This window comes from Photinus pyralis, unplaced genomic scaffold (genome assembly GCF_008802855.1).
Source record: "Photinus pyralis isolate 1611_PpyrPB1 unplaced genomic scaffold, Ppyr1.3 Ppyr1.4_LG9, whole genome shotgun sequence".
NCBI lineage: Eukaryota > Metazoa > Arthropoda > Insecta > Coleoptera > Lampyridae > Photinus > Photinus pyralis.
Window position 1 is genome coordinate 8268294 of NW_022170878.1, and position 12508 is coordinate 8280801.

Consider the following 12508-nt stretch of genomic DNA (forward strand, 5'->3'; position numbering starts at 1 on the left):
AGCTATATCTCGCTGATACAAGATTTTTGCAGCCTAGAACCTAACCTATCACCCCAACCTAACCTCACTAATTTTTTCATCCTTAGAACCTTCAATATCCTCGCAGCAATTCTCCTAACAAGATTTTTAAGGCTTAAACCTAACTATCCACCCCTAAGCCTAACCTCAATTAATAAAAATTCTTTCCTAACCTTTAATCTCCTCCGCACATATATTCTCCTGACTACCAAGATTTTGGAGCGCTAACCTAACTATCACGCCTAACCTAACCTCACTAATTTTTTATTCCTAACCTTCAAGCTATTCTTCGCCGCCACATTATATTCTCCTGATACAAGATTTTGATGGAGCTAACCCTAACATCACCCGCCACCTAACCTCACTAAAAATTTTCTCCTAAACCTTAGATCTCCTCGCACATTTATCCCTCGATAACAACGACTTATTTGAGCAACCTAACTATTCAATCCTTAAAGCCTAACCTCCACCTTACAAAATTTTCCTAACCTTTTAATCTCCCTCGCACATTATTATTCTCCTGAACAACGATTTTTGAGCTAACCTAACTATCACCCTACCTAACCTCACTAAAAAAAATTTTCCCTAACCTTTAATCTCCTCGCACATCATATTCTCCTGATAGCAAGATGTTTCTGACGCTAACGCCTAACTATTCCGCCTAACCAACCCGACGAATTTTCAATCCTACCTTTAATCTCACTCGCACATTATATTCTCCTGAACAAGATTGTTAAGCTAACCTGAACTAGCTCACCTCACCTAACCACTAATCTTTTAATCCTAACCCTAATTCTCCTCGCACATTATATTCATCCTGATACAAGATTTAAGCTAACCTAACTATCACCGCTAACCACGCTCACTTAACAAATTTTCCGTCAACCTTAATCTCTCGCCAGCATTATCATTCTCCCCTGATACAAGAATTTTGACGAGGCTAACCTAACTACACCCTAACGCCTTCCAATTCTTCCTCGCCCTCATAGTTTCTGCCTGTACAAGATATTTGACTAAACCTAACTATCATCTTAACCTAACCTCACGTAATTTGTTATCCTAACCTTCCAATACTACCTCGGCCGACATTATATTCTCGCTGATCACAAGATATTTTGAGCTGAACCTAACTATCACCCTAACCCTAACCTAACTTAAGTTTTTAATGCCCTAAACCCTTCCCAATTCTTCCATCGCAGCGGGCGGGGGGGCCGGGGCACGAGGGGTGAGTAGTTAGGTTAGCTCAAAAATTTGTATCAGGAGCAATATTTAATGTGCGAGGAGATTGAAGGTTAGGATAAAAAATTAGTGGGTTCTTAGGTTAGGGTGATAGTTAGGTTAGCTTAAAAATCTTATGTATTCGAGAGAATATAATCGTGCGAGGGTTAACGGGTTAGGAGGAAAAATTTTCTTAGTGAGGTTAGTTAGGGTGATCAGTTAGCGTTTTTAGGTTAGCTTAAAAATTCTTCTGGTTCATCAGCGAGAATATAATGGCGAGGGAGGATTAAGGCTTGGATTAGGAAAAATTTTTAGTGAGGTTAGGTTAGGGTGATAGTTAGGTTAGCTCAAAAATCTTGTATCAGGAGAATATAATGTGCGAGGAGATTGAAGGTTAGGATAAAAAATTAGTGAGGTTAGGTTAGGGTGATAGTTAGGTTAGCTTAAAAATCTTGTATCAGGAGAATATAATGTGCGAGGAGATTAAGGTTAGGAAAAATTTTTAGTTAGGTTAGGTTAGGGTGATAGTTAGGTTAGCTCAAATATCTTGCATCAGGAGAATATAATGTGCGAGGAGATTAAGGTTAGGAAAAATATTTAGTTAGGTTAGGTTAGGGTGATAGTTAGGTTAGCTCAAAAATCTTGTATCAGGAGAATATAATGTGCGAGGAGATTGAAGGTTAGGATTAAAAATTAGTGAGGTTAGGTTAGGGTGATAGCTCAAAAATTTTGTATCAGGAGAATATAATGTGCGAGGAGATTAAGGTTAGGAAAAATTTTTAGTTAGGTTAGGTTAGGGTGATAGTTAGGTTAGCTCAAAAATCTTGTATCAGGAGAATATAATGTGCGAGGAGATTAAGGTTAGGAAAAATGTTTAGTGAGGTTAGGTTAGGGTGATAGTTAGGTTAGCTCAAAAATCTTGTATCAGGAGAATATAATGTGCGAGGAGATTAAGGTTAGGAAAATTTTTTAGTGAGGTTAGGTTAGGGTGATAGTTAGGTTAGCTCAAAAATCTTGTATCAGGAGAATATAATAAGCGAGGAGATTAAGGTTAGGAAAATTTTTTAGTGAGGTTAGGTTAGGGTGATAGTTAGGTTAGCTCAAAAATCTTGTATCAGGAGAATATAATGTGCGAGGAGATTAAGGTTAGGAACAATTTTTAGTGAGGTTAGGTTAGGGTGATAGTTAGGTTAGCTCAAAAATCTTGTATCAGGAGAATATAATGTGCGAGGAGATTAAGGTTAGGAAAAATTTTTAGTGAGGTTAGGTTAGGGTGATAATTAGGTTAGCTCAAAAATCTTGTATCAGGAGAATAGAATGTGCGAGGAGATTGAAGGTTAGGATTAAAAATTAGTGAGGTTAGGTTAGGGTGATAGTTAGGTTAGCTCAAAAATCTTGTATCAGGAGAATATAATGTGCGAGGAGATTAAGGTTAGGAAAATTTTTTAGTGAGGTTAGGTTAGGGTGATAGTTAGGTTAGCTCAAAAATCTTGTATCAGGAGAATATAATGTGCGAGGAGATTGAAGGTTAGGATTAAAAATTAGTGACGTTAGGTTAGGGTGACAGTTAGGTTAGCTTAAAAATCTTGTGTCAGGAGAATATGATGTGCGAGGAGATTAAGGTTAGGAAAAATTTTTAGTTAGGTTAGGTTAGGGTGATAGTTAGGTTAGCTCAAAAATCTTGTATCAGGAGAATATAATGTACGCGAGGAGATTAAGGTTAGGAAAATTGTTTAGTGAGGTTAGGTTAGGGTGATAGGTTTGATTGAGAAGTCTAATCGAAAAAGTACGAATGGATTTGGATTCTACACACCCAAATTAATAAGAAAAAGTGTTTTCTCGAGAAATTTTGGTTCAGTCGATTTTTGGTAAAAAAGAAGGTATTACACTCCCTTTTTTTGAACCCCGAAGAAAAAATTGTCTCAGATCGACCCGGAAAAAACATTTTCTTATAGAATGTGGTCTGTAGAATCCATAACTTCACAGTTCCAAGATTGGGCTACTAGTTCAAAAGTTACAGCCCTTTGAATTTTTTTCTAGTCTATAACTTTTGATTGAGAAGTCTGAATAAATGGCAGTTCAAAATGTACGGAGTCTTGCAAGATCTGTAGAGCAATTGTAGTTTAAAGGCGCGGTTTTTGAATAGATAGATTAAATACAATAAGTACTAGTGCGCCATCTCCATGGCAATCGATACACTATCTATCAATTATAGTTTTAGAAGTCTAGTTGAGATGTCGCCACGTACGCACCTTTTAAAATATTATCTGAATTTATGCGATTAATAGCAACGTTGCATTTATTATTCCTTAAATGCAGTGCCGTTTTTAAGTTTTTCGGGGCCCTGGGCCATTCGTTCGTGGAGGCCCTCCTTACCCTCAATAAAAACGGCAGATTGGGTAGATTCAAGCAAATCCCTAATTTGAATATGGTCACTGGATATTTGTGTAGCCTGGTTAGTAGGCAACACATCATGCTCAATGAACAGAAAACATTTATTTTGCAATTCGTATCTTCTTATGCATACGAGTTTATTTAAAGCCCTTGGAAGAACAATTTCAATAACAGGTACATTACACTGAACCGTTTTACAACAACTTTCACACGAAGATCGCACACAACACATTTTTTCACAAATTTTGCAAGACTCCGTCCATCTTGAAGTTCCATTTAAGGAAAACTAAGTCCAAGGCGGCTATTAATCGCATAAATTCAAAAGCAATTTCAAATGAAGTTACGTACGTGGCGACATCTCAACTAAACTTAAAATACTAATAACGTGAAAAAAGTGTATCGATTACCAAGGAGATGGCGCACTTGTACATTTCATCATTGAATTTATCAATAATATTATATTTAAACTAATTAATCGAAAACCGGGGCATTGAACTACAATTGCTCTACAGATTTTGCAAGACTCCGTACATCTTGAAGTGTCATTTAAGAAAAATTAAGTCCAACACGGCAGACGGCTATTAATCGCATAAATTCAAAAGCTCTTTCACAAGGAGTTAAGTACGTGGCGACATCTCAACTAAACTTGTAATACTATAGCATGAAAGAAAGTGTATAGATTACCAAGGAGATGGCGCACTTGTACCAATTGTATTTAAACTAATTACCTATTCAAAAACCGGGGCATAGATCTACAGATTTTGCAAGACTCCGTACATCTTGGGCTGCCATTTACGGAAAATTTAGTGCGACGTGGCTAGTTCGAGGATCACATCGGATTGATTCAGAATCTGTCCTAAAGGTCGACTTGGCAAATCGATTCGCTAATTCGAAATATTTCAAATTACTGTTTCCTTGTGGCTTTCTGAAACGAGGCAATTTCATTTAGAAATGTTTCCGACAGGTTTATTATTACGATCGAAAACTCAAAATTGTTTATTGTAATAATTATCATGGCAGGCTCGCAGTTGTATGTTTGTCATGATGATGATGATGGACTCATGACAGGTGTCACTTCGTAAAGATGTTATGGTGTTCAATAATACGAAGACAATTTTGTCGTCCACAGCTACAAATACGCCATTCATCTTGCTCGGGTACTTGGTAGAGCCTTGTATCAAAACGTTAGATTCTTGCTCTTGTTACAGGTGCAGAGTCTATAACTAAGAAATCAATTATTCAGTCCTATTCCAAAGAAAGTGTCTGCCCCGAAAACAAAATTAGCATAATCGGATTTGGAGCTGTGGGACAAGCACTTTGCGCAACTCTCCTGTTAAAAAATGTTACGACTCACATCGCCATCACCGATCCGAACCTCGATGACCGATTGCTCCATGACTATCAGTTTGGATCGGTCTTCTTTAAGAACGCAGTAATCGAGGGGTCTCGAGATTACGCGGTCATCTGCCAATCGCGTATCTGCGTGATCGCGGCCGGGGTGCGTCCGCGAAAGGGCGTCACGAGGATCGATATAGCGTCCGACAATGTCAAGTTGCTGCGATCCATTATTCCGAATGTCGTTCGGCACTCTCCAAATTCGATCATCTTAATCATCTCGAATCCGGTCGACGTTCTGACGTGGGCCACGGCGCAACTGACCGGACTGCCGAAGCACCAGGTAATTGGAAGCGGCTGCAATTTAGATAGCGCCCGTTTGCGATATCTCATGTCGGAGATCTACGGTGTTGCATGCAGCAGCTGCCAGGGATGGATTCTTGGGGAGCATGGCAATTCGAGCGGTACGTGCCCTACACGATATTTCATTTGCTGACGTCCTTTTGCAGCGCCTATGTATAGCACTTGGACAGTTGGGGGTGCGTACGTTTCCGATCTGAATACCTCGATGGGTTCGGCCAATGACGTTGATAACTGGCAAGGCATTTACGAAAGGATGCGAGAGGGCGGCGCGACTGTAAACAGTTTTAAGGGGTACACTAATTGGGCGGTAGCCCTATCGGCTACAGATATCATTAATACAATCATACACGATACCAGGAAGGTCCACGCCGTCACTGTTTGTGCGAATGTAGCTACTTATGTCGCAAAAAATCGCAAAAATTGCAAATTAATTTTAGGGGTATTACGGCTTGAAGACAGACGTGTACCTATCGTTGCCTAGCGTTCTATGCAAGAACGGTATATTGGATATTGTTCAGATGGACGTTCCACAATCGGAATGGGAAAAGTTGAACGCATCTGCCGAATACTTGTACTCCATACAAAAGAAGATTTCTTTATAAAGCAACCAAACATCGACATCAACTCTGCATTGCCCTATTTTTCCAATAAAATCCCATTTTTGATAAACTTCTATTAGTTGTCATTTACTGAGACTATTATGATGGGTATATTACTTGCCTATCATTTAGAAATAGCCAATAGAAACAAAAAGAAAATCATACCTTTGTTTCTATTGGCTATATCTGAATCTTTGAATATAGACATAATCAAAGATCTGAATCATCGAATGATTAGTGCACAGATCTACACATACATAGATCTGTGGACTTCTCAATCAAAAGTTATAGACTAGAAACCAATTTCGAAAAAAATTCAAAGGGCTGTAACTTTTGAACTAGTAGCCCAATCTTGGAACTGTTTGAAATTATGGATTCTACAGGACACATTCTACAAGAAAATGTTTTTTCCGGGTCGATCTGAGACAATTTTTTCTTCGGGGCTCAAAAAAAGGCAGTGTTATACCTTCCTTTTTTTCCAAAAATCGACTACACCAAAATTTCTTGAGAAAACACTTTTTCTTATTAATTTGGGTGCGTAGAATCCAAATCCATTCGTACTTTTTCGATCAGACTTCTCAATCAAAAGTTATAGACTAGAAAAAAATTCAAAGGGCTGTAACTTTTGAACTAGTAGCCCATTATGGCGATTTAACTCGTGTATTGCGAACAAATACTTTATTAGAATCGTCAAAAATCTAGGTATAGGTATACCAAAGAGGTATACGGACGGCCGTCCGTTTACCCGCCCTGTCCTTTGGCATTCCAAAAACGCTATGACGCAAAGGAATAGACTATAATACAGGAGCGAAATGTTTAATTTTCGAGTTTCGTGGTTTACTCCTTTGACAGCGAAAGGCACAAATCCCAAAATGTTTATAGCCTTGCCCGAGTTTTTGGAATCAAAGCAGAATACATTGTGCTGATATCGGTCTTTATTATTGGGAACTAACATTTTATCGCTAAATGCAGGACACTTTATTACCACCATTATTTTAGTTGGTACTTAGCCCTCAAAGATGTCGCCACACTAATTTTGTAATGTACTTTAGGAAACTAACGTTAGATGTCAGAGCGCAGTTATTAATAACCATAGATATATGAAGTTTTAACCTCAAATGCATAATGAATGTTTGTTTATTTTATAGTCAAAAATTAAACTTTATCATTCCTTTCTCGCTTACAGGTTTAAATTAGGGAACTGGCTACTGGGAGTGACAGGAAAGCGTCAGACTCAACCTTTGCGGAATATGATACTGTTCGCTCTGGGTCGTGCAATCGAAGACATGTAGTTCTCGATTGATGAGAAACGTTAGCATTGAATTCAGACAACACAATTTGAAAAGGGAAATGCTTTGTAACCAAAACAGGAGAACACCGTGGAGAACTCGCAGAAAACCCATTCTAATGCAATTCAAACTTCTCAAGGTTAAAATCGGAACGATTACATGATTGCAGCAGCTGGCGATGGTGCGAAGCTATTCTTTAAAGAATTGATCCTAGAGTTTATTTGATAGAACTACGGTTATAGAAACGGTAGTGAAATTGGCAGCGAAATAAGGCAAAAGTGTTACGCAGTTTGCAATCACGAAAAAATGTGTTGTTTGTGCGATCTTCGCGTGAAAATTGTTGTAAAACGGTTCAGTTTAATGCACCTGTTATTGAAATTGTTCTTCCAAGGGCTTTAAATAAACTCCTATCCATAAGAAGTTACGAATTGCAAAAATAAATGTTTTCTGTTCATTGAGCATGATTTGTTGCCTACAAACCAGGCTACCCAAATATCGGGTTGCCCATATTCAAATTAGAGATTTGCTTGAATCTCCCCAATCTGCCGTTTTTATTGAGGGTAAGGAGGGCCTCCACGAACGAATGGCCCAGGGCCCCGAAAAACTTAAAAACGGCACTGCATTTAAGGAATAATAAGTGCAACGTTGCTATTAATCGCATAAATTCAAATAATATTTTAAAAGGAGGTGCGTACGTGGCGACATCTCAACTAGACATCTAAAACTATAATTGATAGTGTATCGATTGCCATGGAGATGGCGCACTAGTACTTATTGTATTAAAGGCACTAGATATAGAAAGTACCGCAATCCATTGGGCTCGTGTGTTAGAGAGAGAACGCATGATTTTTGCCCAAAAATGGCGGAAGTTACCAGATTCTAGTAACTTTAATATTAGGGATTGTTCCACCTGTTTGGAGATATCTGTATATATTTTTATAAAACATGACAGTACTATGAAGTTGGGTTATAAACAATTACACCTATTCAGATTTTGTAATGTTCCTAGGGGGGTCTATCAAGCAGACACGGAAAACGTTGACTTACCCTATACTTACGGTTGGCAACTCTGGCACAAACTACAAGCAGAGCCACCTACCTTTCAAGTCAAAACGATGGTAGTTTCGCGGCACTTTTGAATTTGGATGACAGTCGGCTCGATATGGGTGGCACGAATGGACTCCTACGTTGTGTAATCGGTTCTTTTATGTGTTGGGACGTGAGACATAATCGGGAAGGGAATTAAATAAAAGACAGAACTTTTGTGCGTATGAAATGACAAGATCAAATAAATATATTAACGCACACACAAGACCATGCCAGGGAAACCTTCTCCGGGACTAAAACCCTGGCATAGGCCACACTAATACATGAAATAAATCACCTACAGCAATAAAATGCAAGAGAAAATACACATAAATAAAACATCTCAAATGATATGATAAAAATCAGATAATCAAATCAAATGCAATTAAACAAGTTCATAAAAACAAAATACACAAGACATCATAAATGCAGTGGAAAACATGATAAATCAATTCAGTACAAAAACACATCAAAATACCTGTACGATCAATAGAGATAACACAACTCGTCAAATAAACAAACTGCATGTACATAGGAAACATGTAAATGGTGTGGCTCTACTCCGGCCTTCCGTTAACATAATTTAATTTAACACGAAAAGTACATGTGAGAATGCCATTGGTCAAAAGCAAGTATTCATGTGAAAATCGATTATCGTTCGTTCAAGCAGAACATATTTTAAATAGATGAAATGTAAATGAGAGGGACCCCACTCGCACGAGACGAGTAGGCAACAGATACAGCGAAAGTTCTAACTGCATTAGGTACCTACTCCACGGAGACAGAATTACCCACTCGCACACACAAACATTGAAACATCAAATACAAGAGCCCCCCTTCGTATAGCTAACGTACAAGAACTGTAGCGCGCCACGAAACAGAAAGTAACAGATACAGCGAACCATCAAACTGTATTAGGTACTTCCCTTACGTAATAGTTACGGGTCAATCGAACAGAGCAACATCACACCGATAATCAACTCCTCATGAATAACAGAAATAAATACTTAATTAAACAAAATAATGGCATAATCATCTGTACAATATAAGACACAAACATGATTCATCTAACGGTACACGAAACAAATGCATGGAGTACGCCATGATTCAGATATCGTAGTTTATGCAAAATCAGCAAAATGTAAATATCACATTGTGGCAAGAAATTCAATGATTAAATATCTAGTACAAGCAAGAATAAAATGGTTACTACCTGTAAATACATCTTCAAAACACCACCACCAAAAATAATCAAGAATAATAAAAAAACCGGGAAAGCGTGTGCCTTCCGTCGGCCTCATCGCCATCTTCTTCCCATTCTCCCCTAGCTTCGTTACGAAAATCCCCTAGTATTCGGCATCTGCGCAAAACGGTCGTTGGTTATATACAGAACATATTATATTTTTGTTTCAGCTGTAAACGTGTGTTGCCTAACCATCAGGGTGGATTATCACAATTTTATTTGTCAATTTTTTTAAGTTGGCAGCAAATTTGCCCAAAAATGGCGGATGATTGCGGTACTTTCTATATCTAGTGACTTTATATTGTATTTAATCTATCTATTCAAAAACCGCGCCTTTAAACTACAATTGCTCTACAGATCTTGCAAGACTCCGTACATTTTGAACTGCCATTTATTCAGACTTCTCAATCAAAAGTTATTGACTAGAAACCAATTTCGAAAAAAAATTCAAAGGGCTGTAACTTTTGAACTAGTAGCCCAATCTTGGAACTGTTTGAAGTTATGGATTCTACAGGCCACATTCTATAAGAAAATGTTTTTTCCGGGTCGATCGGAGACAATTTTTTCTTCGGGGCTCAAAAAAAGGCAGTGTAATACTTTCCTTTTTTACCAAAAATCGACTACACCAAAATTTCTCGAGAAAACACTTTTTCTTATTAATTTGGGTGCGTAGAATCCAAATTCATTCGTACTTTTTCGATCAGACCTCCCTATCAAAAGTTATAGACTAGAAAAAAATTCAAAGGGCTGTAACTTTTGAACTAGTAGCCCAATCTTGGAACTGTTTGAAGTTATGGATTCTACAGGCCACATTCTATAAGAAAATGTTTTTTCCGGGTCGATCTGAGACAATTTTTTCTTCGGGGCTCAAAAAAAGGCAGTGATTAACCTTCCTTTTTTTACCAAGAATCGAATGTAGAGCAATTGTAGTTCAATGACCCGGTTTTTGAATAGTTAGCTTCAATCATAGATTAAAAAATGGTTTCAAATACTATGTTCAAATAGGTACAAGTGCGCCATCTCGTTGGTAATCGAAACACATTCCTTCGTTTTATAGTTGTACAAGTTTAGTTGAGATGTCGCCACGTAGGTAACTTCCTTTGAAATATTTGAATTTATGCGACATCCCTCTTAATCTAATTTAGGTAATTCTCTAATACATTCAGCAGGTATTTATTTTGGCCGACCTACCTGCCCGAAGGCCGTACTGTGTGGGATGGGAAAAGGTCAACGTGCTTCATCCCTCCGACACCCTGAGGGATACCGGAAGCGGGCTACTCAGTGGTTCCTGACTCTCTTCAGCTAGAGAACGGGGCTGTAAGGATAGGTCATGTTAAGGTTGGGAACGAAGTCAGGGTGCTTAGACTGAGAGGGAAAAATACTGCTCCAGCATTCGCCTCGTAGATATCAACATAATGCGAAGATAAGTACGTCTGAGAAAAAGCCTCTGACAAAACCCCAGATAGAGCAATCGGCAGTGGGATTCGAACCCACAACCTCCCAAATAACAATCGGCAACGCAACCACTGCGCCACCCGCTTCGGTTGGTCCTTAGATCTCCAGTCCTTTTTGTATTCGAAACTAGCCTCTCAATTTGAATTGTTTTGTATACCTTTCCTAGTATGTGCAGATCTAAATGCGCACACCCAGTAGCCCTTTGGCCACCTGGTTTTATAGCTATATAACCTAGGCTTGAAAATTTAAACACTGCTGGATTGGCTCTTATAAGGCAATTGAGCGAGCGTAGTTCGACCCTCTCTTATGCTAACTCCCACCCCTTCCTTCGACTTGGAGCCATCTGTGTATCAGCAGAAGACTCCTTTTTCAAATTCCGGACTGTTTTCACAGACTACCTTGTCCCCGATCATCACTTTAAAGGGCTTATCGTGGCGGTATTCGGGAATCATGTAGTTTGATTTATTTAATTGTTGGACAACCCCTTAGTGTTTTGCGCTGTTATGTGTTCCTCTTCCCTCACTTCGTTGCAATCTGTTTGCTCCTTTCGCCGCTTCTTCGTCACCACTATAAGTGAAGAGAGAGGAGACCCAGCAATGGCATTAAAAAAAAAGTAGAAAATAAAAAATAGTAAAAATTCCAACCAAGTACCTATAATGGGTCAATAATTATCTATATGAGTAGATTGTCATTGCGTCAAACCTTCTTGCTTCATTTCATTCTTTATCCAATCAATGTACTTCGAAATTTTTGTGAATACATCTGGAATACCACGAGCGCAGGGCCACACCCACGAAGCAATTCCTATTAATTTATTATTAAACACAAGAGAACCGCCAGAATCGCCCTGACACACTCCGTGCCCAACTTTGAGCAATGTACATATGTGCCCGTCACCTATAAAATCATTCTTGTACGGTTGCATTGACTGACACTGCTTTTTAGTAAGGCTTTTCACACGAAGCTCTTTCAAAACTTCGCTACCTGTCCCATTGGCTTTCGTCAAGCCCCAACCGGCCGTTATGCAATCGACGTCGCCGCCGACTTCTTCTTCGGACATCGCAATTGGTTGTACACGATCGTTGAATTCAAGAGGTCGCTGAAGTATCATGATCGCGACATCGTAGTGAAGAAACTGTTTGTACTCCGGGTGACTTCGGACTTTGGCTATCCTTCTTGTTTGTCCCGTTTCCGATAAATTCACGATCCCGGCAACTACGGAGAGATTTGTAGTGTCGTTGATGAAGTGTCTAGAAAAGTTGAGCAATTAACAATTCAAATTGACCTACACAAGCATACATAAGGCAATGGGCCGCTGTGATCACCGTCCATTTGTTAACTATCGAACCACCACACCCGTGATAACCGAAGCTTCTTACCGAAACCAGGTGAGGATGCAAATGTTGAGCTGTCGTAACTAGGGATCCACCTACAATGTGCGAACGCAAGTTTCCGGCCAAGCAAGTGCTTGCCGCATGAAGAATCGCTAGTAATCGAAACATCACCTT

At 38.9% G+C, this 12508-nt stretch overlaps 3 protein-coding genes across 6 annotated transcripts in view; 2 read left to right on the plus strand and 1 right to left on the minus strand.

The window, feature by feature from the left end:
- The window catches only part of LOC116180612 (sex peptide receptor-like), a 561029-nt gene that overhangs the window by 391907 nt on the left and 156614 nt on the right, over positions 1-12508 (plus strand). The window lies entirely within an intron of this gene.
- Positions 4669-5978, plus strand: LOC116180615 (L-lactate dehydrogenase B chain-like). The gene is made up of 4 exons (XM_031500697.1): positions 4669-4787; positions 4839-5429; positions 5475-5716; positions 5766-5978. Exons 1-4 carry the CDS (start codon positions 4715-4717, stop codon positions 5928-5930), a joined length of 1071 nt encoding a protein of 356 aa, XP_031356557.1. The 5' UTR covers positions 4669-4714; the 3' UTR covers positions 5931-5978.
- Positions 11689-12505, minus strand: LOC116180766 (chymotrypsin-1-like). The gene is made up of 2 exons (XM_031500891.1): positions 12300-12505; positions 11689-12250 (listed from the first exon to the last, which is right to left on the minus strand). The coding sequence occupies exons 1-2, from the start codon at positions 12500-12502 to the stop codon at positions 11689-11691; spliced, it is 765 nt and encodes a 254-aa protein (XP_031356751.1). The 5' UTR covers positions 12503-12505.

Coding starts and splice junctions, on each gene's coding strand:
- LOC116180615 (XM_031500697.1), top strand. CDS start 4,715: ATGTTATGGTGTTCAATAATACGAAGACAATTTTGTCGTCCACAGCTA. Junction 5,430..5,474: donor GGAGCATGGCAATTCGAGCG/GTACGTGCCCTA, acceptor GTCCTTTTGCAG/CGCCTATGTATAGCACTTGG. Junction 5,717..5,765: donor CCGTCACTGTTTGTGCGAAT/GTAGCTACTTAT, acceptor AATTAATTTTAG/GGGTATTACGGCTTGAAGAC.
- LOC116180766 (XM_031500891.1), bottom strand. CDS start 12,502: ATGTTTCGATTACTAGCGATTCTTCATGCGGCAAGCACTTGCTTGGCC. Junction 12,251..12,299: donor ACAGCGGCCCATTGCCTTAT/GTATGCTTGTGT, acceptor CAACTTTTCTAG/ACACTTCATCAACGACACTA.